The following is a 27,616-nucleotide window of genomic DNA, read 5'->3' on the forward strand; positions in this document are numbered from 1 at the left end:
AAGGCTTCTCATGGGAAATGGCCGGGGTCTCTCCTTCCTCACGGCGCCCAGGAAGGACCTGCCCGGTTCCCGTCCACCCGCCTCACTTCTCTCGTTTGTCCTCTGCAGTCATTTGCGCTTGTGACTCCCAAATTCCCTCAGACAGGCAGGAAATGCGCAGGCACTCAGAACTCAGTGAGTATCAGACGTGTCTGGAAATAACATCGTACCTGTGAAAGTATCTGCCTACAGCAACAAAACCAGGAGCAGAGTGAGGCAAGGCCTTGCCTGAGACTGGGCAAGGAATCCAGAATGGCCACGGCCACCCACCTGTCTGTCGGGGCACAGGTGCCGCGGTGCTCTCAGCACCATCTCCTTAATGTCGACCGCCTCGTGGTTCCAAGACAGCTGCCATGCTTCCAGCCACAGATCTATATTTCAAACAAGCAGAACGAAGCAGGAAGGACAGAGACTTCGTCAGGGGAGTAAAACACTCTCAGAATCCATAGGTGTATTTCCAACCGTCTAGGTGGTCCTCTGTAGACAGCACCACCTTTAGGGGAGCCGGCAAAGGTAGAAACATCAGGTGTCAGGGCGGGGCAGGATGCACTGCGGCTCCACAGCCGCGAAGAGCTGGGTTCGAGCTCTGTTTGCAATGCGTGCTGCCTGAGAGCCCCAGGCACGGCGCTCTGTGTCCCTGCTGTGCATTGTGCCACAGCCCTGGGAAGGAAAGCACAGGCCTGACGCAGGAGCTTGCCTATGGAGTGGCATCTCCTCTAGGAGAAGCCCAAAGCACAAACAAGTAAGGCGCAACATGGGACGTGGTGGGGACGGGAGACAGACCTGGGGCGGGAGGGGACCGAGGGGTCGGGTGGAGGAGGACCGGAGATGGGTTATGCATGGGCTCGGTGCCCCACGAGGAATGGGGCTGTTGTGGACGGCAAGGGTAGCCAAACGAGAGTGAAAAGCGATGAGGTGTCCCTGCACCATCTCAGGAGCGCGCTTGTCCCCTGGAAAGTGCATCTCACTCCCTGGGACTTGAGCATTAACCCTAGGTCATCCGGCCTCAGGGCCAGTGACTGGGCATAAGAGGGCATTGGTTAGGACATCCACGCTGCAGCCGGAGGCGGAGGCGCAGCCCGGGCTGGCCGGCCGGCTCCCTCACGGTCGGGAAGCCCTGCGGCCCCGCCTCTCCCTCTGGGCCGCTCCTTGCTCCAGCACTCGTGGGACTCCCACACAGCGCCTTCTCCTGCCGCCTTCTGCTGCCCCACGTGGGGAGGACCAGAGGGCACGTTTGGGGCGATCTGGAGGTGAAGGCTCAGGAAAGGACTCTCCTGGCCCACCGTGTGTAGATGGCCATGGCGCCAACCCTGCGTCAGGACCAGCAGGGCCCTGCAGTGCCATGGCTCCTCGGTGCTCGGGAAGCGTCTCTTCCGGGAGGGCGAGGTCACCTGCGGCAGGCTGTGGCGGGACTGTGGAGGGCCATGTTTAGGGCCCATGTTGCCCCTCTGAGAAGACACGAGACCCTGTCTGCAAAGCCGGCCCCATTCATTGCCCCGAGTAACACTGGACACGTCATGCCCTTGAAGCTCCGGATTTTTAATTATTGAATGGGAAGAAGAAGGTAGATTGTCACACACTGGTCAGCTGGGCTCTGAGTGACACATGCAAGTCTGTGGACCAGCGCCTGCCAGGCGTGAGGGCATAATCATTCCCAGCCCCGTGCAGAGAAGCAGGGAGTTTTTGTAAGCAGAAGACACAGACGTGGGAAGAAATGAACCAGCCAGACCGGGCGGAGGACTCATGCAGAATCACCCCTGGACCCCACTCCCACTCCACATGGCTTTCAGTGGCTGCATGCTGGGAGAACATGGGCGCCTCCCCCGGGAGTGAGGCAGGGGGTGGGGCGCTGGTGTTGTTAGTCCTTCGCATTTCCAGAACCCTGTCTTCCCTGCAAGTGACCGAAACCCAACTCAAGCTGGTTGACGCACTTATTTTTAAAATGCTACACTGGCCCGGTGTGGGATGCACACCCATCATCCCAGCCCTCAGGAGGCTGAGGCAGGAGGATTGCTTCGCGTTCAAGGCCAGCCTGGCTACAAAGTGAGTTCAAGGCCAGGCTGAATTGTATAGCGAGACCCTGTCTCTAAATAAATAAATTAATAAGTAAATAAATAAATAAATAAAATGCTGCAGTGGTGAATCCCAAAGGGCCCAGGGCTCAGGGAATGTCCCCCGGATCTGCCTCCACCTAGCTCGGGCCTGACACAGCAAGGCCGAGCTCCAGCAGGACCCAGCTTGGGCTCTGCCAGTGTGGTGGCCCTGGAAGGGGGGCATGCTTGCATCCCTGGGTGACCTGTGAGATACCCGGATGGATCCCTCCTGCCTACGACCTCGCCTGCCCATCCCTGAGCAGATGGGCAGCCCTGGGAGTGATGGAGCCACTGAGCACACCTGAGCCAGGTGCCCACAGAGGGCGCTGAGGGGCCCCTCTCTCCAGCTTCCGGGACCAAGTGAGGAGCCGCAGAGAGTCTGAGAAGGGTAGGAGGGACAGACCCTGAAGAGGCCAGAGTGATGGATGACCACGCCATCATGATCGTCTGGCCAGAGGATCTCCTTGGCTCCTCCAAGAGGCAGACTCCAGGACACAGTGGGATGGTTAACACAGGCAAACAAGGGAGAGGGAAGGGCCAAGGAAAGTGTCAGACAGGACGCAGGTCTTCCTGACACCCCCAGTTTTGCTGTGTAGTGTAAGTGGTGGGATTTCCTTCTTCATGGCTCAGTAATATGCCATTGTGTGTATAGCACACAGTTCACTATTTGTTCAGCCGTTGGGGACATGTGTGGAAACAGGGAAGTGTGAAGTTTCAGTCACACGAGATGAAGGAGCTCTAGGGATTTGCTAGACTGCAGCGTACCTGGGGTTAACAATACTACCTGGCGCACTTAGAGATCCCTTGTGTGTAGAGCTCACGTCGGGTGTTTTTATTGCAATGAAAAGTAAAGGATAAGGAGAGGTAGGTCCGAGGCCAGGCAGAAAGAGCAGGAAGCAAGGAGGAGATGCGGGGTGGGCTGCAGACAGAGGGGCGCCCAGGCGGCCCTGCCCTGGGCCGTGGAGGAAGGCGTGGTCTTGGCGTGAAGGGCAGGGGGTGCTGCTCTGCAGGGTGGGGGTCCGGCTGCACCAGCTGCTTGGGCCCCCATGGCACACTGGCCCAGGCTCCTGTAGCCACTGCAGCCTGAGACAGCTGAGCCAGAGCACTCGGACCCCACCGTCCCCTGCTTGATCGAGGTCTGATCGGCAAACGAAAGTCGAGCATGTTTCAGAGGCAACGTAATGGTGGTGCAGATTTAAAACACCTGTGCCTTTTCACACAACACCGGCAGTGTGTGATGAACACAGCCACCAGCTCAGCAGGCACACGAGAGTGCACAGACTCAGGGGGGACCCAGGCGGCGCTCGTCCAAGGACGCTCGCTTCAGTTACGGAATGAGTGCTCTGCCACCGGTGACGGCAGGAACAAAACACTTCACCTTGAGGCACGGGAGTGTTCTCGCTACAGGGAAATCCTGCCCGCGCCCCACGCCACCTGCTCCTCATCCAGGGGCCTGGGGGTGAACTCTCCTTTGTCCCTCTGTCGAAGTTCCATAGAAATGTGAGTTGTCCTTTTTAACTTGCCAGAAACACAATTGCTTATAATTTAATTGCTTAAATGTTTTGCTGGTTACAAGAACCACATTCCCATTTGCCCAAGACAAAATCTTTGTGAGGCATTTAGGAATTTAAGATGATAGATGATAGATAGATAGATAGATAGATAGATAGATAGATAGATAGATAGATAGATAGATGATAGATAGCTAGATAGATAACAGATAGATGATAGATAGATACATGGATAGATAGATAGATAGACAGATGATAGATAGATGATAGACAGATGATAGATGACACTTGATAGGTAGATGAAAGATAAATGATAGCTAGATAATAGACAGATGGCAGACAGATGGTAGGTAATAGATTGATAGCTAATAGATAATAGACAGATGATAGATAATAGATGACAAATAAGTGGATAATACATAGATGATAGATGATTAATAGATAATAGACACAAAGATGATGGATAGAGAGACGATAGGTAGATCATTACTGTCAAACATATCTTAAGGGATTTTTTCTTCTAGAACAGTTGGTTGAACCAACTTTTCTTGCCTTTAAAGTGCTTTTTAAATTATTTATTTCAATTAAGAACGACAGTGAGGCGAGGGATAAAACTCTGGACTCGGTTCTTTTGTAAGTAGAGGATAACTGGCCCCAGTTCTTCTCCGCTGACCTGACTTCCGCAGACCGGGCAGTCACTCAGCTCCGCTCAGCTGAAAGCTGTCTGCACAACCTCCTTACGAGGGCAGAAGATATTAAGAAAATACTTGCTTTTGATTTGGGTATTGCCTTTGACGTTTCCCGGCGCACAGGGGCTGCGCTCCCGGTGGCGATGGCCAGGCTGGGGGGTCGGCGATGGCCAGGCCCGCTGGACGGCGATCAGAAGGTTAGCACCTGCGCTCGCCCACCCCATTTGGGGATTTTTTCACATTCTGCTCACCGCAGCTTGCTTGCGCTGACTCCTCACGGCTCACAGCCACGCGTGCATCTTTAGGATAATTTCTTGCACGGAGGTGCTTTCCTCCAGCAGCCAGCATCTTCAGACCCCAGACTTGGGGAAAGGCCTGCGATCCAGAATTTCTCTCCCCACCCCGTACACACACACTTTCGCACACACGGGAGATGTGCAGCTCCGCACGTGCTCACTCACTGTGCAGTGACTGGATCTGATACGGAGGTGGGGCTGAGGGAGCAGAGGGGACACTGAGGCAAGAACAGTCCCAGGAGCGTGCAGCGGATGGACTCTGGGTGCTTCTTTCCAGAGCTGCTCGAGTTGGGAGGGAGGCGGCCCCACCTCCGCATGGGTCATCACAGCAAGCGCCCTGGGCGAGGGGTTCTCCTTGCAAGGTCGTCCCCAGAGGGCCTTGCAGCCACAGCCTGGGGCCTAGGGTCCCACCTTCCCTCCTAGAGAGGCCAGGGCACACACACGGCAGTGGCCAGGATCAGTAAGAAGGCGTCTTACTTGTTGAGGTCGCACACAGGAAAGCAATCTCGAGGAGCGGGCTCAGGGGAAGCCCTCGGGGGAGAGGGAGGTAAACATGAGCACCCACGGGTCCCTGGCTCCCAGCAGAGCAGAGAGTGAGTGTGCAGACTGCACCCCAAAGCTGCTGAGAGACACCAAGGAAGGCAGAGCGCCTGGCAGCCACCGCGCCCTGTGACCGAGGGCAGCTCATTCTGGCGCACCCTGACGGCTGGTCACAGCCCCTGCTGGTCCCGGCTGCCTTGCGACAGCTGTGCCGAGCCTCAGATAGAAGCTCAGCGGGGCCCGGCCTGACACATCTGCACGCAGCTGGCTCCAGTGTGGCCACACCAAGGAGAAGGAGGAGGAAAGAGGAGGGCGCAGCCGCATGACCGTCCAGGCAGACACGCTCAGAGGGTCCATCTTCCGGCTCTCAGGTTTGGTCATGGACCTTTTCCTTTCATCCTGTCCAGAAACCTGGGTACGAAAACATCTTTGAAAATCCCCGCCAGTGAGCGGTGCCTGGAAGCAGGATCGTGCTGCTCTTGAGCGCAAGTGGCCGCGCCTCCAGCCTGCAGCCCCCTTCGTGCATGGGGGCGGAGCCAAGCTTGGCTTGCGGGAGACCTCACAGACCGAGCAGGAGCCGCGGTGTCCACAACACTTACCCACGGCCCGCTGCTCTTGAGCCACAACCCCTGGAGGACAGTTGGCCACAGCCGCCCTGCTCTTGTTTGGATTTGGGGCCGTCGAGGCCTGTGGCGCCCGGCAGGAGTCTGTGTTTACGCAGCGCTCTGGCACGGGGACCAGTGTTCCTCTGAAAGATCAAAGGTGAAGAAGTCCCAGGCGGTCCTCAGAAGTGTGACAGAAAGTGCCAGAGACCTGATCGAGGGGTGTGCTGTGGTACACTCAGTGTCCATGGGCCGGATGCGTGGATTACGTCTGGCTGTACTCACTGGAGCGCAGGCCTGGAATGCAGGGCCGTTAGTTGGTCTCTGCACACCCGCTCTTCTCAGGGGTGCCCCCCCTTCACCTCTGCACCCTGCGTCCAGGGACGGATGCGTTAGCACTCAGGACTCCTTCCGTGTAGAACTCAGCCCTCATTTATAACGGCCTGATGCTGAGAATGCAGAGAGAAGCTCTTTGTTAATGTAAGTTTTTGTACGGTCAAGGTATCCAAACCGCCCCTTACTATCCCTTTCCTGCACTTGGAAGATGGAGCAAGCAGGTCCCTGAGTTCCTCCAGAAGCTCGGTTCCCGCCACAGGTCCCTGCCAAGCACACGCAGACGGCGATGTGACAACTCCTGCACCGGCGCCCCCACCTCGAAGACACTGGCGCTGTTTCGTTCTTCAGCTCCCCACATCTTGCACCCACAGGGGGCCGCGGCAGACCATGGGGTCAGGGGGCAGGAGGTGGGCTCTGCGCTGGTTGCCCCCAAAGGTTGCATCTCCCTCGGTGGCGGGTGACACTTATCCCGTCCTCTGTGTGCTCAGTGCTGATGGAGAGACCAAGAGCGCCAGCAGGACCACTGCTGGAAAACAGAAACTGAGGCAAGAGAAGGGAAGCGACAACCCCAATGTCCCTGAGCGGCCGAGACATGTTCATCGGCTCCGCAGAACCTCTGAGGTAGATTCCCCGGCCGGGACGTAAATACGGAACTAGAGGCGCAAACGGGGAGAGGGTCCACACCGGCGTCAGGGGGCTTGGCCTCCCACTGTGCTTCTCCTGGGTTAACTTTAAAGATGAGGGCTTCAAGCAACACGTTGAGCAGAAGTGAGGCAGAGCTCCCCAGGAACACTCACAGGCGAGGGCTCGGGGAAGGCTCAGGCGGGCACCTGGCTTGGGTGTTGCCGGCACCCCTGGCAGCGTGCCGCCTCTGAGCCCTGGGTGAACAGCCTGAGCTGACTCTGAGTCCGGAGAAGCCCACCACGCCCAGGTCCCTGGATGCCATGCTGGTCCTCAGGGACACGGCACAGAAGCCAGGAGGGACCGCTGGGACCGTTGTCCGAATTCCCACATCCGCACGTCACCCGACACACCTGTCCTGGGCTCTGCAGAAGTGCGAGTCTACCCCGGGTTAGAGAAGGTGCTAAGGTTGTCTTAAAGTGCAGCCTTCCTCATCACAGCAAGACTGAAAGCTGGGGCGGTGTGACCTTGCGTCAGGACGGCTCAGACCTACAGAGCCAGTTGCTGCTCAGTTCTGAGCACGTGGGAGGAATCCGACGTCCGCTCAACTTCTCCTCTCTGGTCTCATGCGCTTTCTATGGGGGCACAGCGTTTAGTTGCTGTCTGGAGTTCCAGACATCAAAGTACATAACTGTTCTGGAAATACAGATGCTTCTGCGCATGGCCACCATCCTTTCTGAGTGTGTCTGGACCCTTGCCTCTGGGTCTCCAGGAAAACGTGAGACATAGTGGATGAATGCTGGGTCCTCCCCTTCAACCCTGCAGACTGGGCTCATCCTGAGGTCAAACAGTCTACAGAACTGCCACCTCATTGCACCAAGGGCAGGAAATGTAATTTCCAGAAAGCTGCAGCTCTGCTGACACCGGGTCCGCTGGCAGAGCAGCGGGGATGCCCTCGAAGGTGCCGAGGATGAAACAGTCTACCCAAGAGCAAGCATCCCCTTGGAGGGAAAGGAGGGTGTCCCTAACCCAGAGTTACACACAAGAACAGGAGCCGAGGGGTGACTTGCAGCTGAAGCCAGCAGGCTGAGAAGCAGGAGCACAGACGTCAAAGTTTGGAGGGGTGGGTGTCCCGGCTCAACAAGAGAAGGGGCTGCCCTTGCTCCACTTTGGTGTTATGCATGAAGTTCCTCTCCTTCATGGATTCAATTGGCTCTTTAACACGGCACTGGTTCATTTGTGAGCATCCGAAACACCCTCAGACGCACCCAGAACAACCTTCCCCAGCAATCCGGGCCTCCCACAGCCCAGTAGGCGGACTCAGAACCATCCAGCATCCCCTGTGGGAGGCAGGGAAAGTTCCTCTGCAGGCTGGCTGGACAGGCACACAGAGGACCAGCGTGTGCAGCCACGTCTCCTGGGGTACAGAGAAATCAGATGAGCTTGAGACCATAACGTTACATGAAATAAGCCAGACACACCTGCTTCAGTGTCACAGGGTTTCTCTTATATGAGAGACCCAAAGTATAAATAAATTAAAAAGCAAAGAAAAAGACAGACAGTAGGAAGCAGAGGGGCAGATCTTTTGCAAACAGGAAGGGCACGAAGAAATGGAGGGAAGGGGGAGGAAGAGGAAGTAAAGAGAATGAAGACGTGTTTTGTTCATGCAGCGACACCTTGCGATGAATGTAATCATTGGGTACCGCAAACGTGCACAAACATGAGACTGCGTGCCCTGAACCCCGGAATATTTATTTAGAACAAGAAGGGAAATCAATGACCAGTTACGAAGCATGCTGACTTGGAAGACACTGCAGCCATCAGGGACCCTACGAAGCACAGCCATGCTTGACCCGCACCTCGACTCCTCCGACTCTCTGTCGCAGAAGGTCAAGAAGGTGACTTGGTGGCTGCTTCCTCAGTGAGGTAATCAAAAGGTGCTTTGCTCTTCATCCCAACCTCATGGATCAAAACGTACTCTTCCTTACTGACAACTTAGAAAAGCTTCGGCTCACCACCTTGATACTCCCAGTGTCCTATCTATTTTTAGGATCGTCCCCAGATTTGTTTGAAGCCAGCCGAGGGTCTTTCTCGTGTGAGCTGCTAGATTCTGGGCATCACCAGGCCTCATACAGAGCGGATTTACCTTGAACTCCTGGTCCTGATGTGTGATACTCGATGAGCTAAGGTTGTCTTCCTCCCTCTCGGTATTGTGGGTCAGATAAACAAGACGTTTTAACAGGGCAGGCTGACAAGATCTAGTTTTGCATAACCCTCATTAGGAAAGAAAACGTACCTTTAAGTAGCCCGTGCTGCACCCCCCACCCCGAGGACTCTGGGTTGCCAGGACCACGGCTGAGCCTGAATGCCCACTTCTGGTGTTACAAGCCCTGCAGCAGGCTCCTGCTGAGTGTCAGGCCCCGAGAGCTGGGCAGTGCGTAAGCTCTGAGACTGGCTTCCACGGTGCTGGCTGGGAAGCCAGAGGTCCAGGTGCCCATGGCACTGGGGTCTGGGAGGCCTGGCCTCTGCTTCTGGGGCAGCTCCTGGATGCCACCCTCATCTGGGGAAGGTGGGAGGACAAAGAGGGGAGACCTGGTCCCAAAGCCCCAGCCCCTTACAAGGCTGGGATTTATGGTGAGCATGCAGCAGTGTGGCCTGCCCACCCCCAGCAGCCCCGCCTGGACCTCCCCACAGCACCAAGGAGGCGTCCCTGTGGCATAGAGGGGACCATTCAAGCCTCATCACATCTGTTCATGTATCCTTTGTTATCTGCAGTGCTAGAAATTGAATTCAGGCCCTCGGTTTCCCAAGCCTTTTGGAAGTTATTTTTTATTTTGAGATAGGATCTTGCTAAGTTGTCCAGGCCAGGCTAAAACTTGAGGTCCTCCTGCCTCAGCTTTCCAGAGTGCTGGGATTCCAGACATGGACCGCCATGTCACGCTTAGCCTTAGCACTTCAAAACATTTTCTATTGTATTTAAGGTGTGTCTTGATCATTCAACAGAATGCATCGATCATGTACACCTGCCCACAGAGGGGCAGGTCCTGGAGACACACAGATAAACCAGGTGAGGCCTCCACGCTGAGACTCCCAGCACGTCTAGCGGGGTCCACAAACGCCAAACCCAAACAGCTGCGCCAAGCTGCACTGGCAGTTACTGCTCCTCAGGCATTTGCCACGTGTCCTCTTTACCCAGCCAGATCGGGACACTCCGCTAACCCTTCCCCGTCTCTCCGTGTCCCCCGCTTTCCGTCCCCCATGGCATCTGTTGTGTCTGCCACACACAACATGCTCAGAGAGAGCTGACATTCAGCCTCAGAGGATGGGTGTCGGCTCTGCTGGGCACCCACCAAGTGGCCTGAGTGCTAAATTTACCGCAGATGTGAAGCCAAGCTAACGCCAGCCAGGCTGGGGCAGTGCGTGGACTCACCCTGGCGGGCCCCCAGCATCCCTGCATGGCAGGGAGGGAGACCTGAGTGAGGACCGCAGCCTGGGCTTCCCAGGAAGAGCAGTAGCGGAACCAGCGGCTTCCGTCACCCCAGCTCTCTGCTCCGTCTTCACCTGTGCAGTCCTAAAGCCACATCGCCAAGGCTCCCTTGAGGGTCGGGACAGAGACGGGCTTGGGAGTCCTGCTCTGCCTACCACGGGGCCTCGTCCTTTATGATCAGAGCTTTCATTTTGTTCTTTAGCTTCTTCCCCTGGGGATACTGTAAGCTAACAGAAAGTGACAAAGCAAGAACAAAGGCGACAAGAAGGGAGCTGTGTGAGGACTTAAAATCCAGCAGGGAGAGTCTGTGTGCTTTTACCCAGCCCCTCCCAGAGGCACCAGTTTACCTAACGATTGTTCAGTTATCAAAACCAGGACAATAACACGGGCGCTGTGCTTATGTATCTGTACTAGTACCAGGATCACAGGCCAGGCTCTCAATGAAGGCCCTCACTGTCCAAGGACCCAATCCAGGGTCCTGCCTTGCGTCTCCGAGGTCCTCACCAGCTGGGGACGCCCCCTGTCTCATATCTCTGTCCTTGGTGCTGCTGGGGGTGCTGCAAGGGGTAGGTTACAGAAGGTCCGTGTGTCTGGCCCCGGCTGCGTCTTCTGACAACCCAGAAGCCCACTGTGATGTGACTTCAATGTGGCTTACCCCTAGTGAGGGCCACTGAGCTCCGCGGGTGTAGGTGGCATGAGTCAGGGCTCCCGAGGTGACACTGCGCTCTTCCTGCGGTCACAGGACCCGGAGTGGTTCTGTGTCACAGCACCAATGCCCCATTTCCTCTCGGGCGTTCACACAGGAGCACTGTCCCTGCTCTCTCCCCGTCGAGCATCTCCACAAGTGGCTGAGGTGGCTTTTAAAGCCCGCAGAGCCTGCAGCCACAGCCTGGTGACCTTGACAGGGACTTCTAGCGGAATCCAGCTCCTCCCAGAGCAGGAGCCCTGGTTCGTTTCCTCCAAGCCCACTGGGACCTGAATGGGTGTCTCTGTCCCCACCTGGGCCTCTGTCCCCACCAATGACCTCCAGCTGCACCCAGCTCGGCATGCTCCTCAAGGGCTTGTAGGTGGAGCATGAATTTCCAGTCACCACATGGTACAGATGTCAGTACTGGGGCACTGAACCCCACTTGCAATCTCACTGTCTTTGGAGAAGCCAGGATCTCCTCCTCCTGACACCCCCAGATTGGGCATCTAAGTTCCTGCATGAAATCTGGTCCACAGCCGCTGTTTCCTGATGGCTGTGTGATTTGTCCTGACAGAATCATGCCAGCTGTATGGGTGTACCAAGTCATCCCGCTGTAACCCATGGATGTGTGTGACTACGGCTGGCCAATCATAAATAATAGTAGCATTTTTAAAAGAACTCTAGCAGGAAGAAAGGGAGGGAGGGAGGAAGAGCAGGGAGGGAGGGAGTGAGGGCGGGAGGGAGGGAGGAAGACTCCTCACCACCCTGCCTCCCTGCCTCCTGGTGGTCTGGTCGTCTCGCCTGCTCCTGAGCCCTGGCCAGCAGCCCCACCACGCCGCCACCCCTCTTCTCCTGAGGAGCAGCTGTGGTCTGTGCTCGGTCACCAAGGCAGCACAGACGCCCCCTCTGCTCTGGGCAGTGACGGCGTGGGCAGGTGGGCTCAGCGAGCGGTCACTGCTTGGGCAGTGGGCAGCACCATGGAGAGCGCCGAGCCGGGCCTTGGCTGGGAGCTGAGCTCCTCCTGTGGCATCGTCCTCCCCCGGCGCTGTACCGCAACCAAGCCCGCTGGGTACCCACTCTGTGCACTCGGTCCCGGGCCACATCCACAGCCAGCACTGCTCCACTGGGCCTCAGTCCCCTGTGTGGCCCGGACGCCCCACCGAACCCTCGGCCGGAGTCCCTCGAGGGGTTTCTCCGCAGAGCGAAGAGCAGGGCATCAGCAGAGTGGGAATCGGGGGTCATTCGTGTCCACCCAGGAGCCCAGGCAGTGCCCCGCCAGGCTGGCTGCCCTGCACCCTGCTTCCCTGGCACTCGGCCGTGGGCACTCTCCCGGAGTCCAGGTGCAGTGATGGCAGAGGGCGTGAAGGGGATGCCCAGGGCAGGGGGGACATCCAGGCACCAGGTACCAGAGGGGTCCACGTGACCAGAGCCACGGGGTGAGGACTCTTGAAGTGGCTTCATTTCCCAGCTCAAGGCTTCGTCGTAATCCTGAGCAGCATCTCTTCCACCACAGCCCGTGTTTAAGGGAATCGGCACCACTTTCCTGCGGCTCCAGTGTGCTGGCAAAGTGGGATTTCGACCCTTAGATTCCCAGGGTGGAAACACGCATGTCACTAAGCAGAATGTGGAACTTAAGTGTTATCTGAAGGAAAAAGCATAGAACATCAAAAGCTCATTATTGTGCAAAAGAAAAGGAAGAGAAAGTGGAATGTACTAAATCACAACTCCTGCAGAGTTCCCTGGCAGGGGACAGGGACTGGGGGCAGACAGTGGGGAGCCGGGCTCAGTGGGGAGTGCAGTGGACGCCATTTCACCGCAGGTCACCAGCCAGCATCAACTGCCCACTTTCATAGCCAAAAAATCATTCCCAATTGAAAAATCTCCAGTGTGACTCAGACTTCCACAGCCAGTCTGCAGGGTTCACAGCATCCGCAGAGCTCCGTGGGTTACAGAAGGTGACCCTTAGAAGGGGGCGGGTGCTCTGGGCTCTGAGTGCAGCCTCTCAGGTGGGAATGTCTAAGTCGCACGCAGGGGGCTCCGAGCTGCACTGGCTCTGTCAGGGACGTCGCACACAGGCAGCACAGGACACAGACTCCGGTTCAGACAGAGTCGGCCGCCTTACCTCCGCTGGGCCGTCCTCCTCCCCCGTGCTGTTGTCATGGTATGAACACACTCCACACTCGGTTTTCACGGGTGTTCAGTACTTCAGCGTGTGGGCAGCTCTTCGAACAGTGCCGGGACTTAGCAAAGACTAGGTACAGCCACTCCCGGTTTTGTGACGTATTGGTACTTCATCACTTCCACGTGGGGTCCACACCTCACACTGCCTGCCCTGAGGCTGTTAACAGAGGCAAAATGACAGTCATCCACTATGGCCAGGTCATACAGAGGGCAGTCACAGTGCCGGCACCACCCATCACCCTGTGACTTCTGCTCCTGCCCTCCTCCCTTGACGTCCCAGCCTTTTCTGTCTGGTGGACAGCATCTTTCCAAGTTGCCCGCGCTGGCCTTGAACTTGACATCCCCCTCCCACCCCCCTGAGTAGTTGGAGCATCAGACACACACCACCACTCCAGGCTTCCGTTTTCTTTCGTTTGGATGGGCGGAGAATCAGAGTGCTGTGAGTGGCGGCCAAAGTGCACACTTCGTTCCCAGCCCCCACCTGCACATCCTGCCGGCCTTTCCCAACCTTGCCGGGCTTCACCGGCAGGCACCGTCTTCATCACTGCCGAGATCCTTCCTGGAAGGCACCGCTCGAGTGTAGCTGGTCTGCGCAGACGTGGGCCTTTATTCTGTGCATCAGAAGGACTCCCGGGCTTGGAAGAGGGCTGGGGACCCACACGGCGGCAGGCGGGGCAGATGTTCCTTCCTGCCGGTGGGCACTGTCACGCAGGCCACGGTGCCTCTGTGCAGGGTGAGGACAGCGGTCAGAACCTCGGGTCCCAGGTGCTTCAGGTATGAGACGCTGCCCAGTGTGCTTGCGTTGATGCTGTCCCTGTCCAACGTGCTGGAATCAGCAGATGCTCCCAAGGCTCAAAGGGGCTCTTGGGGCTGGCTTGTGCCGGGATTGGGCAGAAGGAGTCTTCCCAGCAGAGCACCGCACCCTCCTCAGGAGAGGAGACAGCAGAGCTTCAGCCGGACTCTGCGGGGAGCCGCTCCTTCCCGCCTTCTCAGTGGGGTGCACAGCGACAGCCCCTGCGCAGGTCCCCCCCCGCCCCCCGCAGTCTCTCTCCAGGCCAGCGGGGTGGGAAACAGGCCGGGCTTCCTGCAGCTGCCACCAGCCAGGTCACTGTCTCTGCCACACATGTCTCCTCCCACAGGAGCCCCAACCCAGGGGTCCCCGGGCTGTGCTCCCCACAGGTTTCACTTTTAATGTTATGGGGCAGCATTCCCACACTGGGATATCTCTGCCCAAGTACCCCGCTGCCTGTGACTCTAGCATCAGACCTGACACGCAGCTGTGTGTCCGTCCACATCAGCACTGTGGGATGGGGCTCTGGGGACAGCACTCGCGGATGTCGGGTGAAGAAGTGGGACGTGGAAGTAGTGTCACTGCACCGTGCCTTCGCTTTCTTCTTGCAGCCACTTGGGACACGGTATGAAGCTTAAGCAAGTGACCTGGGGGTCAGTTTGTGCTCTGTGAGCTGCACCTCAGCATCGTAAAAGGGGACGGTCAGTGCCGGAGGTGGTGTGTCTCCCAGGATCAGGAACCCAGCTCAGAAGCTGGATGTCACTGCGCCGTTGCTGATTCCTGCTTGTTGAAGGGACAATTCGCATGCAGCCCCCGTGTGGTCTCTGGGATGCGGTCAGTGAACAGAGCAGGGACGGTCCCCTCCCACATCCATCAGGGGGTTGGTGTGGGGTCGCCGAGATGACAGACAACACTACTGCCTCCCACATGCCCAGAAGGGGCAGAGGGGCAAGAGGGGAACCCTGGCCCTGTCTGGAGAGGCTCCCAACCTCTTGGGTACAACCAGGACATCCTGTCACACCCGGGAAGCCGCTGCCTCCACCTCGCTCTGGTCACCAGAGTGCAGACAGAGCTGTGCCAGTGCTGACTGTGAGAGCAGAAAGACGCCGCGAAGGACTGGGGAGCAGGGTGGTGCTGCAGGGGGAGCTGAGGCCCCGCAGCTGGAGAGACCAGAAAGACCAGAGCGTGCGAGGCGCCTCCCAGAACAGGTGGCCCCGCAGCCGGACCTCCACCCTCCCTGGCTTGGACCCCTCTGGGCAGGCACCCAGTGGTGATGGGCTGCAAAGACTTGAGCTGGGCTCAGCTCTGCTTTGGGACCAAAGTGTCACAGCGGTGACACAGGAAGAGCAAGGAGCCCAGGAGCACAGGGGAGCCCAGCGGGACACAGCCTTCCTCCAGCCCAGCTGTGCCCTCCTGGTCCCCCCTGCGGGCCTGGGCAGCACCAGCCAGTGAGGCTGATGCATGTTCTGCAGGGCTCAGAGGGCAGGAGGGGAAGGCCAGGTGCCCCCTGATGCCCCAGCATCTCCCTTCTGCCGAGCAGCACTGGCACCACTGGCTTCTGTGCCAAGGCCTCTGAGAACCACCAGCTCGGGGGGCTGGGGATTTAGCTCAGCGGCAAAAGCGCCTGCCTGGCAAGCGCAAGGTCATGAGTTCAGTTCCCGGTACTGGAGAAAAACCAAAAAAATAAAAAAAAAAAAAGAGTAGTACCACCAGCTCTATCCCCTTGGAGCCATGTTGCTGGTTCTGTGAAAGTGTCAGGAACGGTAAAGGAAAGTGGACATCCAGGCCAAAGAGGAAGCACACACTCACTTCCTCCCCACCTGCGCTGCTCACTCGATGTCAAGGACAGAAAACTCCACATCTGGTAGTTTCTACGAGGAGCCTGTGGCTTTGTCTCCAAGGATTGGGAACACAGCTCTGAGGAGGGACTGCCAACGTCAAAAGCTGGCTAGACGACTGCAGTTTGTAAGACTTTGTTATGCATTTTATAAGGGACTGCGAGCGAGCGGTTCACAGATCCCCAACACCAGCGAGGTGATAAATGCACGGGGAGATGCAAATGCTAATTGCCCTGATTTTATCGGGGCCATGTTGTGCGTGGTTATTGGATTATCACACGGCGGCCCATACAGATGTACAGTTATTAGGCGCCAATTAAAATGCAATTATTTTTACAAGGGTCCTCTGGCTAAGATACAATATTCATCTTCAAAGAGGAAAAATAGTTATTTAAGAGAGATTCATCAAAGGGCAGAACAAAATTCAACAGCAACAGAAGAGGAATCAGTTGATTATGAGATTTGGGAGGTTTCTGATTTTCCCTCTGTCTCCATTTTGGTGCATGGTGTGCAGAGATTGTGTGTGTGTGTGTGTGTGTGTGTGTGTGTGTGCGTGTGTGTGTGTGCACGTACGTGCATGGATGCTTGTGCATGCACATGTGTGATTGAGGGAGATGAGTGATGAGAGGGAGCCTTTGGGGGTGATTGGATCATGGGCTCGGGCTGATTTTGTTAGAAGGAGGGGCCTTGGGAAGGGGCGGAGCCTTTGGGAAGGGGCGGGGCCTTGGGAAGGGGTGGGGCCTTGGGAAGAGGCGGGGCCTTGGGGCGTGGCCTGAAGGTGCATCTCCCTCCTCCTTCCTTTCCTCACTCTCTACTTCCTGTCTGCCATGCTGTGAGCAGCTCTCTCCTCCGCCAGCCCATCTGCCATGCTGCCCTGCGGCAGAGCCACCAACTTCAGGCTGAAACCTCTCCACACTGAGCCAGAGTAAACCTGCCCTCCTTTAAGTTGTGGGTGTTGAGGACTGTGTCCCAGCAATGAGAAAGTAACTGAGACAGCGCCCCAGCCCCTTGGGCTTGGCTTGCATCCACTTTCATTTCATTCTGTGCGGACAGACAGACAGACACAGAGAGACAGAGATAGACCATTGCTAGCACCAAATTCTATTGGTCGAGCTGGATGTGGTAGTGAACACCTGTAATTCTACCCCAGCACTCTGAGAGGCTGAGTCAGGAGGATTGCAAGTTCAAGTCCAGCCTGGGAAATTTTAGCAAGAGCTTTTTTCAAAATGAGAATTAAAAAAGGGCTGGGGTAGCTCAAGGCAAAGGCCCTGCCTTCGGTTCCCAGCGCCATGTACAAAAGAGGAATTCTATTAGGCAGGCAGGTCCCAGGGTCAATCCAGCGTCAAGGAGAGGGGACGGGAACACGCCCCCCCAGTGGGGCTGTGGCAAGGTCACCTTGGGGAAGGTCTGTAAGGAGTTGGGATGGATGGCCGTGGCCATCTCTGGAAAACACTGTCTGCCACATGCCTGTGCCTCCAAGTCCTCTTTCCAGAAAAAGGAGATAGCACTGCCCCAGCCTCCCCAGCCCGTGAGGAGCAGCGGGTGGGGACAGTGGAGATGCCGGTGGCTTTGCTATTCTGGGCCACTGCTCAGCATGGCCAGGAGAGCGGGGCGTTGGGACGCAGGCGGTGTACCAGGACACTTGCTGTGAGGTCTGAGGAAGCTGAGCGGGGGATGTTCACGTCTGCACTCAGGCTCCACTGTGACTGGGTGGACTGTGGGAGCTCGGCGTGAGGGCTTCAGGGCTTAAGGGGCATGGTCTGCTGGGTCCCTTGCCAAAGCCAGGAGACCCTATGTCGTGTCCCCACTGCTCTCGGGGTGCTACTGGTATCCAGTGGACTGGGGTGCTGCCCTCATGCCACAGTGACAAGGCGACAATGACAGGATGACATTGCCACAGAAAGCTGGTCCCGATATGTATGACATGATCAAAAATATGGTGAATGAGTGTTTCCATTTTGAAACAGGAAGGACACATTGCTATGAACCCTCCTTAAAATGCTGCCTGTGGCTTCAAACATGTTTATCCCGTCGTCCTTGCCGCTTTCTGCAGCAGTTCTGGAGTCCTCTTTTCTGAGTGTCTGTAGTTGTGCTGCTGTGCCTGCCAGGATGTCCTAAATCAACTCAGGACATTTATACTTCGTGGTCACTTCGGCCTTGGGGAAGAACTGGAGGATGCACAGCATCAGATCCGGTGGGTGAGGTGGATGGAGACACGCCGTCATGTTTTATGAGCTGCCTTTCCGCACATGGCTCCTGGCAGCAGCATTTACTGATGTTTTTATCAGAGCTGGTGTAGACCCTCAGGAAAGAGGACTCCAGAAGAACTGCTTTGGGAAGGGCCGAGGATGACAGGATGAATGTTCTCAAAACAAGGGAGCAGTGTGAGGCTGGTTAAGGGTGCCTTTACTGTAATAAACTTTCCAAATGTAATCCTTCCCCGTATATTTTGGTTGTTCCCCATGGATAAGGCTGAGGCCACAATTGTGCTGCCCGAGGACGCGCCTGGGGGTTGTCTGTCATTGGTGGCCTTGCCACACACCCGCCTGGGGGTGACTGGAGAGCGAAGAGCAGACAGCGTTCTGAGTGGGCCGCTCCCCTCACCAGGAGGGGCTGAGCGGTTACCAAAAGTCACGGCCTCGGGCTTCTAAATCCATGACTTTAGAGGAAGAATGGCACACTGGTCACTGCTCGAGTCAAACGTAAGAGGCCTCCATGGCCCACACAGGGAGCAGGTGCGGGACCGAGGGCGTGGCAGTCCCTCTGTGGAGCCCTCTGCTGTCTCAGCGCCTGGTGCCAGGGGCTGGAAAGATTGACGCCCTTCCCAGGGGTCTGGAGCGATGGCCAAGGCCAGGGCTGGCAGGGCTCCTCTCCACGCCTCACTCCCTGGGTGTGTGCGGCCTTCTGTCCCCATGGGGTCTCTGCTCCCAGCCCATGGCACAGGGCACTATGCCTCCTACAGCCTCCCAAGGGTAAGCATGCTTCCATCTGTGCCAGCCCATGCCTGGGACCCGTTGTAACCAAATCAGCCCTGTAAAATCCCTTTCTCCAGTATAGGAATGGAGGTGGGGCACTCAGACCGTCATAGAGTCAGTCAATGCCCAAGTCAACTCTTATTCCTCCGTGTGGCAGCTGTGACCCATCCTGGCTGAGTCCAGGCTGGACTGCTCCCTCACCCAGTGCCTCCACTTAAACACGTTTCTCTTCTGGAGGAAAAGAGCCTCCTGTACCTCAGCAGCAGGCACCCAGGGAGGCTAGTTCCCACCCCATAAACTGACCCAGAAGGATTCTTTCACCCAGCACTGCAGGTCCTTGCAGCTATACAACACTGAGCCCCAATTTTATCATCTGGAAAATGGGCATAACTGAGGCCAGTCTAAGAGGGTTGTGGCAAGGTTTAAGTGGAATGAGGTACTAGCATTCCACCTGGTACTGCAGGTAGCAAACAATAAATATTAGCTGCTATGTTTATTGTACCCTGCATCACTAATGTGATTGTGTTAGTCCAGGATAAGGACCCATCAAAGAAAGGTACCATAGGCTAGGTGCACACCTGTAATCCCAGCACTCTGGAGGCTGAGGCAGGAGGGTCACTGTGAGTTTGAGGCCAGCCTGAGTTATATGGTGAGTCTGAGACCAGCTGAGCCACGTAGCCAGACCCTGTCTAAAAGCAAACCAGAAAAATATCCTGAGGGCTTGGGACCATGTGAAGGCTCTCCCCAGGGACTTTCCTGCAAAGTCTGTGGGGGAAATGAAATTTTAATACCCTTAGCCTTAGCCCTTAGGTGAAAAAATGGGAAAGGGGAAAATATCAGAGGAACATAAACTCTGCCAGGAATGTTGGTGATATTTAAATAAGATTTAAATTCATCCAGCATTTAAACAGAAAAGAAGGAACTGGCATTAGATTCACATAAGTGTCGGATTATGCCCACTGGAGTCAGAAATATTAACTCTGTCTCCAGGCCAAACAGCGCAGCTGGCCCGGAGCGGGTTATGCAGGAGATAGAGAGTGGCTAGCTCGCCCCTTCCGACCGTCCACAGGGAAAGCGGTGGTTACTAAATTATCTCGCTTGGACTGTCGGTCACCTTTCAGCCAGAGGTCATGAGCACAGTCTGCAACAGGTTCTCCTGTACATGTGCCATCCAGAGCGAGACCCCGAGGCAGGGAGGGGAGCAGGAGAGAGCAGCGAGGTGAGAGCAGAGGTGACACAGGACAGGACCCCCTGCCCCATCTTTAGGGGGCACTGCCAGAGCACGTGGGACCCTCTGCGACCCAGGATGATTGCAGAGCCTTGAGCTCCGTGCGTCAGGGAACCTTCTGCATGAGGAAGCCGGAGGGCCCAGGGTTCCGGCCTAATTCCTGCAGGGGTGCAGGGGACCCACCCAGGCTCAACCCCAGGCACCCCAGACTCAGCAGGAGGGTCCTGGTAATGTGCACCTGGGCAGTGAGGGTGGGGCCGGCACCCTGCGGGGAGGAAGAGTCAGGAAGGTCTCTCAGTCCAAGGAAACCCCAAAGAGAGGCTTAGCAAGGAGCTGTTGCCACCAGCATGCCTGGCTTCTGAGCTCGCCCTCCCTCTTCCCTGCATGGCTCCATCCGCAGTTCTACTAGATTCTCTTACCTCTGAGCCCCTCCCACCTCGAAGCCCCGGAGCCCCACGCTCGGATCCAGAAAAGGGAACGCAGCCCGGCTCAGGCCAGTGTCCATCCCTGCCTGGCCCCCAGGGCTCCTCCGGGCCACCAGAGCAGAGCCTCCCAGGGTCTGAGCGGCGCCTGGAGCCACGGTCAGCCGACCGCCACAGGCCTGACTACACCCGCCCAGGACAGAGACTCAGCCTTCAGCCTGAGCAGACCCACGAGGGTCACTCAGAGAGAGGAGTCGCCACCTCCTCCCGGGAAGGAATGTCCCGCCCAGGAAATGACACGATTCCTAGGAGGCTGCGGGGAGGAAGGTGCAGCTCACGCCAGCCTGGGGGAGGACCGGAAGTCACAGGCGTGTCCAGACTGCGTGCGCAAGTCCCTGAGCACGGCGCCAGGACCACGAGCGCTTCAGCGATGGGCTGCTTCTTTTTAGTAGTTGATCTAAACAGCAGCACGGGCACACTCTGCACACACATGCAGATGCACACAGGCACGCACGCACGCACGGGGCCGCGGACCCGGGATCGCAGCTCCACCTCCCGGGCGCGGGCAGCGAGGCTTGTGTCTGGGAAGCGCCCGGCACAGACGTCCCTCCGCCTTCTCTCCACGGCTGTCTTGTCTCCTCGCGGCCCTGAGTTGCATTACCTCCTCCGTTACCGTGGGGAAGAAGTTGAGGAAAAGAAGACAGCTGGACACACACAGCCTCGCCAGGACGCTCTGGCTCCCTCCCTCCCTCCCTCCCTCCCTCCTTCCCCCTGTCTCTCCCCGTCCCTTCCTTCAGGAAGTCTCACTCTCCGTGCCTCTTGGCCGGAGTGACAAGGCTGAAGAGGAAACGCCGTGGCCCCCAGAGAGCCCTGGCCCCAAAGGGTGGGCTGTAGCCACACTGTCCTGGGCCTCGGGGGCTGGTGGCACTGGCCTTACAATCAGATCGAGCTGCTGCACCATGGAGGGTGAAAAGCTCCGCCTCCTGAGTGGAGCTGTGCAGTCTCCCTTCCCTCTGCGGAGCCGACCCGCAGCCCTGGCCATGCTCCTGTCCCTGCCGTGCTGCTGTCCCGCTGCCCTGTGGGACACGAGGACCCTGCTGGAAATGCTTCTCAGGATGCGGCACAGCCTGCTCACCTCAGCTCTGCTTCCCGTGGCCGCTCTGACGCACCCAGGGGTTTCCCCTGTAAAAGATGGGAGCTGAGAGCGCGCCAGGCAGGGTGGCACCTGGGGGCAGAGGCAGCCGTGGGACCCGGGCCGAGCACCCAGCCTTGTCTGGACAGAGGTGACCGAATGTCTCTGGGCCTTTGATTTACCACCTGTGAGATGCGGTGCAGTGGCCCCGGCTGGCCTCTCAGGTGGCCTGGTCCCCAATCCAAGTGACGGGCCTTGCTCAGCCCTGTCATGTCCCAGGTGCTCAGTAAGTGGGGGCTCCTCTGGTCTCCCCTACCTCTCCACTCAGCTAGCAAAGTTGGGGGCAGAGTGTGGTCTGGACTCCGTGCTGCCCCACAGGCATCTCAGGGAGCGGTCCGCCCTCCTTGGGCCATGTGTGGCGTGTGTCCACACGCCTTCTCCACTGTCCGCAGCTCAGTCTGCAGTCAGGTGGGGGGGGCAGGGCTCCCCACAGTGACTTCTACGCTTCCTGACCCTTCTTTACCCTCCAGCTGACAGCCCCACATCCTGTGGATGGACGACCACAGCCCCAAGTGTCCCCTGCCTCCCTCTCATGAGGACAGGTCGGTTAGGGTACACCTAACACCCGAGGGTCATCGCCCATCTTGGGGTGTTTCACCCAGTCACTCAGAAAAGTGGCACCCTGGGCAAAACTGGAGTGCTACTGACAGATGGCCACATAAGGACAAGGGGCACCCACGTCGCGGTCAGCATCCGGCCTTCAGAGAGGGAAGCCCTGTAATTCCTGAGGAGCCTGCACAGCACGCTGAGTGACATAAGTCAGGCACTGAAGGGCAGGCACCCCGTGATCTCACTGATGTGGGGTCTAAAACCATCAACCTCATGGAAGTGGAGGGGGAAAGGTGTTGCCAGGGCTGAGCAGAAGCATGGGGTGACGGTCAAGGACACAGGTTCCAGTTATGTCAGATGCATAATCCTGGGGACCTAATGCACACCATGGTGACTCCAGTTATTAATGGCATACTGTGTGCTTGAAATTTGCCGGGAGAGTAGACAGTGAATTGTCTCACACCATACACACATACACACACACACACACACACATACAGAAAGGAGATGGTGGGGATACGAAGTGTGTGAATAACCTGAATCTGGTGATCACTCACCATATACATTAAGACATTATGTTGCACACTTTAAATATATGAGATTTCACTTACTAGTGGCTTATGTGCCACTACAGCTGGGTATAAAAGGTCCTTGACTCAGCTGCCTCTTCAGCTGGGTATAAAAGGCCCTTGACTCAGCTGCTTCTGTGGTATCTGAGGTGGCAGCTATTGTAGCGACATCAGCTGTTCCAAACGGCAGTAACAGTGCATCTCCCCTACCCTGGGGTTCAGTCCTCATGACAGTAGGCCAAGAGCCCCATGGATCTCCCGTTTCTGACCATGGGATATGACAAAACTCAGCTTCCCCTCCCTCCCATCCTTCGTAGGTGTCTGACAGATGTGACTACGTCTTTGTCAATGGGAAGGAGATGAAAGGCAAGGTGAATGTGGTGGTCACCTTCTCCTACCAGCACCTGGTCAGCCCCCTGGAGATGACAGTGTGGGTACCCCGGCTCCCACTGCAGATTGAGGTGTCAGACACAGAGCTCAACCAGATCAAGGGCTGGAGAGTCCCCATTGTCTCCAACAAAAGGTACGTCCTTGTGCGGGAACACTATCGCAGGAACAGGACGGGTGCGCTGGGACTCAGAGGGCTGCGCACAGCCTGGCTCACCCGAGCTGAGACTGGACCCAAGGGTCCACGTGGCATCCTCAGGACAGGGTGTCTCTCCCTTGGCTCTGGAGGATGCATCCCTGGTCAGACTTCGCTCATCTGCTCCCAAACTTCCACCCTTTCTTCTCTGCAGCTCCTGCTGAAAGTGTGTCCTCCCTTTCTCAATACTTTAGAAAAAGTCCAGACTTAAGTCTTATCCTCACTGGGTTGCACCCCACCCCTTACCTGGGGCTCAGGGCCCCGGTGGAGCCAGGGGAGCTAGCAGAAGGGCTGGCTTGTGGGAAGGAGCAAGGGGCAGATGTCCCCTAGAGGACATCAAGATGGAGTATGCCCGAGAGTATGGCCTCTCCCTGCCCCTGTTCCAGGGGGCCTTGAACTCTTGGCTCTGGTGAAATCAAATTTGAAGCTTCTTTTCTATTTTTTTTTTTTGAGACCAGGTCTCACTGTGCAGTTCAGGGCTGGGCTTGAACTTGCGGTGATCCTCCTACCTCAGCCTCTTCAGTACCATCCCACCCAGCAAAATCAAGTTTAGGTCTTGTTTTCTGTTGCCCAGTGCAGACCTGTCCTCCAGGCAGCCAAGCGATTGCTAGCAAGGAAGTCACAGGAGCTCAGCCTCTCACTCATGACCGTCACCTCAGGGGAACCAGGCACACAGCTCCGTGTGCCCAAAGGACTCGGCAAGCGCACACGGTTGGCGCGAGCTGAACAGACACAGAAAGAAGCCTGCAGGCTGTGGACTTCTCACTTAGGGGACCTGGACACTCCTTCCCTCTGTCCTGGGACCCCTGGCAGGAGGGTGGCTGGATGTGGTGGCTGTGGGTCCCCTGGAAAGCCACAGAGAGCCACTGCAGTGGCTCTTGAGCAGGACTTCCAGTGTCAGGTGGGTGGGTGGAGCTGGGAGTGACTCTCAGTGCTGCAGAGGGGAGCTGCTGGGAGAGACTGCGAGAGCCGACTGCCAGATGCTGCCACGTGGCCAGGTCCAGGCATGGCCAGGACTTCGTTGGAGGGGATGGAGGTGTAACAGGGCTGCTGCAGTCAGGTGCAGATGTTGAGGGAGTGGCTCACATCTGTCTGCATCCACCCCTGGGTCCTTTCTGCTGCGTCACTGTGTTGAGCCTCTCCTGGGGTTGAATCCTTGCTCCTGGCTCTGCTGTTTACGAGGCTTTGCAGTCTGAGTGACCTTATCATCCCGTCTCCTACTGCTGTGCAGTTTAGCGCTTACCCCAAAGTTTAAAAGTTATCCCAAGCTCGGCCCAGTGGTGCACAGCTGTAGTCCCAGCACTCGGGAAGGCTGATGCAGGAGGACTGAAAATTAGTGTAGCTTGGGCAACATAGTGACTTAGTGAGACCCAGTCTCAAAATAAAATCAAGTTAAATAAAAGAGGACTGGAGACATAGCTCAGTGCAAAAGTCCTGAATTCAGTCCCCAGTACTTCAGAAAAATTACCCAAAAATGTAGCACGGTGTAGAATAGCTGAGCATCGGATATCCAGGCTTAGCTGCAGTGTTGGCACTTTGGGGTAAGTAAGGGGTGTGGGTTGCAGTTTGGGCTTCCAGCCTCCCAGAGGTTCCCCACCACTGGTCTAGAAGGACACTGTGCTTTGTCTTACAGTTCTGGGGATCGCAGAGCAGGCACAGCCCAGCAGCTGCATGACCTGGGGCTCTGCAGGTTGCTGTCCACCTGTGAGCAGGGCGGGTCCACACTGAGTGTCCACTTCCCAGCCACAGGGCAGTGCGGGACACCTACTTTATCAGGGCAAGCTGATGGGGACAGCCAGGGAGAGAGAACACAAGCCACTCTTATGCCCCCGTCTTGTTTGTTTGTTTGTTTGTTTTTGGAGACAGGGTCTTGTTATGTAGTTCAGGCTGGCCTTGAACTCATTATGTGGCCCAGGCTGGCCTTGAACTTGCAGCAATCCTCCTGCCTCAGCTTCCTGAGTACTGAGATGATAAGCGTGTGCCACCACGCCGTGAGATGTCACAGTCTTTAAAACCGCATCCCGAAAGTGGCCCAGCCTCCTGCTATTGTGAATATAAATACACCCCAAGCCTCCCTTGAGTCTGAGCTGTGAGCTCCCGAGGGGCAGCACCTGGCCCAGCCCCCGCACAGCCCCACAGATGTCCCGGCACGTACCTGTCTGTCCCACTGGCCTGACTCTTCCACAGGCCAGTGCGGGACAGCGAGGAGGAGGACGAGGAGGAGCGGCGGGGCCGCGGCTGCGCGCTGCAGTTCCAGCGGGCCATGGTGCGGGTCCTGACACAGTTCGTGGCCGAGGCGGCCGGCCCTGGAGGACAGCTGGCCCACCTGCTGGGCCCCGACTGGCAAGTGGACATCACAGAGCTGATAAGCGACTTCATGCAGGTGGAGGAGCCCAGGATCGCCCAGCTGCTAGGGGGACAAGTCCTGACCGGGCAGGAGCTGGGCATGACCACCATCCAGGTAAGACCCCGAGGCCAGGCCTGCCCGGGCCCCGCCTCGAGAACCCCGCTGACAGCTGTCGCTTAGCACAGATGCTGTCACTGGGTGGCTTTAATGGAGCTGCACAACAGCAATGGAAAAATGCCGCAGAGCTGAGGCCCCTTCAGGTGTGACAGCCCAGCCCCGCCTGCCCTGGCCACCCTGGGTCTCAGCATCCTGGGAAATGAGCTCGATGCCACCTGCCCCCGATCTTTCCCACCCAGCTTCCGCCCTTTGTGACACCACTGCCACCTCGCTGGTGGCCAGGACAGCGCTCTGATTCAGCTGGACTTGGGGGCAGTGCGGAGGGACCGGGGCCACCGCCGAGACCGTGAGGCCGGAGCTTTCAGGAGCACTGGCCCACGACTGCCACGTTCCACCCACCAGGGGGCAAAGGGCTGTGCTGCCCCCGTCAGGGGACGGAGGAGCGTCTGCCTGGGCAGCCCCTGGGTCTCTAAGCAGCTGTGCACGAGGGATCCTCTGGCTGATGCTAGATCTGATTACGGCATATATATCCACAACGTATCCCTCTGGCAAATAGGGTGGTGTTTGAAAGACGCCATTTTATTCGAGGAGGGGGACACAGCCCTCCCTGAATCCACAGGGATCAGTTCCCCCAGCACAGACTCTGGGGGCACTCAGCCTCCTATCACCCACCATGGCGTTTCCGCATAGACCCTCCTCCTTTGCCACCTGAGTTCCGGTCCTGCAGCCAGGTCTCTAACTGAATCAGTCACTGGATGAGGGAGGAGGCGGACCAGGCATGCGCATCACAGTGCTCAGAGCAAAGGAGATTCCGACTTGATGACTTTGCTTTTATTTGCATAATTCTTCCATGCAGCACTGTCATGTGTATCAGAACACAAAACCACAGCACTGTACAGGACAATCAGCAAAATTACAGTACAGTGGACCCCTGAAACTCACAGGACCCCTGAAACTCACAGGGGTTATGTTCCTGGAGCACCCACGAACTGCAAAGCACTGCCAATGTCAGATATGATCAGAAAATGCCTTGAAATGCCTATTTTTATACTTTAAACCCTACATATGCCATGTCTACCCCAGTAATATAATTTAACTTAATGAAATACTGTATCAATAAAGCCTTAGAAGATGCAGGGTGTTTTGGCGGCCTCTTAGGGATCTTAGGGTTTTAAGAACAAAGCCAAGAACACTGGAGACAGCTACGGCAGGCTGCTATGATGCGGGGCTGGGTTACCAGGCAGCAGCCAACCAGCAGCTAGGAGAACTGAACAACACTCTCCGATTGGCTACTTGCAAACCTACCGCCAAAGAAACAATTGAGGATATGATATTTGCAGCTTCTGCAAAATTGTGATGGTTTGTGCACATGTTAGTTAGGTTCCAAAGAAAAGTCCATGAATGACTGAGGCCTCAAACTCCGAACCACGACTCTGAGGGGGTTACTGTAGAAGCCACCCAAGGCCTCTCGCTACTCATGTTTCTGCACCGTTAGCCCAAGCAGCAGGTCCTAAGTGGGAACAGTCATTAAGCAGTAGGGTGTTAAGCAAGGGCACCTGGAGCTCCCACTCACAGCCTGCTAAGTGGTTGTTCCCCCTGGTGTGCCGGGGACTGAACCCAGGGCCTTTGCACGCAGCTCCACCCCTCGCCCTTCTTGTGTTTCATTTTGAGACTGGCTCTCACTGGGCTGGCAGGGATGGACTTGAACTCACAACCCTCCTGCCTCAGCCTCCCAAGTTGCAGGGGTGTCAGGCATGAGCAGCCCTGCCCAGCTAAATCATGGCTAGATGACTCACGCTTGATGCAGTGTGGATGCTGTGTAGACAGTTGTTATTCTTAGAGCGTAACGACAAGGACGGAGGTCTGCACGTGCCCCGCGTGGGGCCATCTTGGTTCCCAGCACTCCGATCACACCTGTGGATG

At 56.8% G+C, this 27,616-nt stretch overlaps 1 protein-coding gene across 3 annotated transcripts in view; it reads left to right on the forward strand.

Annotated features, from left to right (window-relative positions):
* The window catches only part of Tmem132d (transmembrane protein 132D), a 493,036-nt gene that overhangs the window by 457,367 nt on the left and 8,053 nt on the right, over positions 1-27,616 (forward strand). For all 3 annotated transcript variants that reach the window (XM_005402996.2, XM_005402997.2, XM_013503750.1), the window contains exons 6-7: positions 22,964-23,169; positions 25,417-25,690. In XM_005402996.2, coding sequence (XP_005403053.1) covers positions 22,964-23,169; positions 25,417-25,690 — 480 coding nt within the window. The remainder of the gene's footprint in view (positions 1-22,963; positions 23,170-25,416; positions 25,691-27,616) is intronic.

Source organism: Chinchilla lanigera, unplaced genomic scaffold (assembly GCF_000276665.1).
Source record: "Chinchilla lanigera isolate Chin_1 unplaced genomic scaffold, ChiLan1.0 scaffold00081, whole genome shotgun sequence".
Taxonomy (NCBI): domain Eukaryota; kingdom Metazoa; phylum Chordata; class Mammalia; order Rodentia; family Chinchillidae; genus Chinchilla; species Chinchilla lanigera.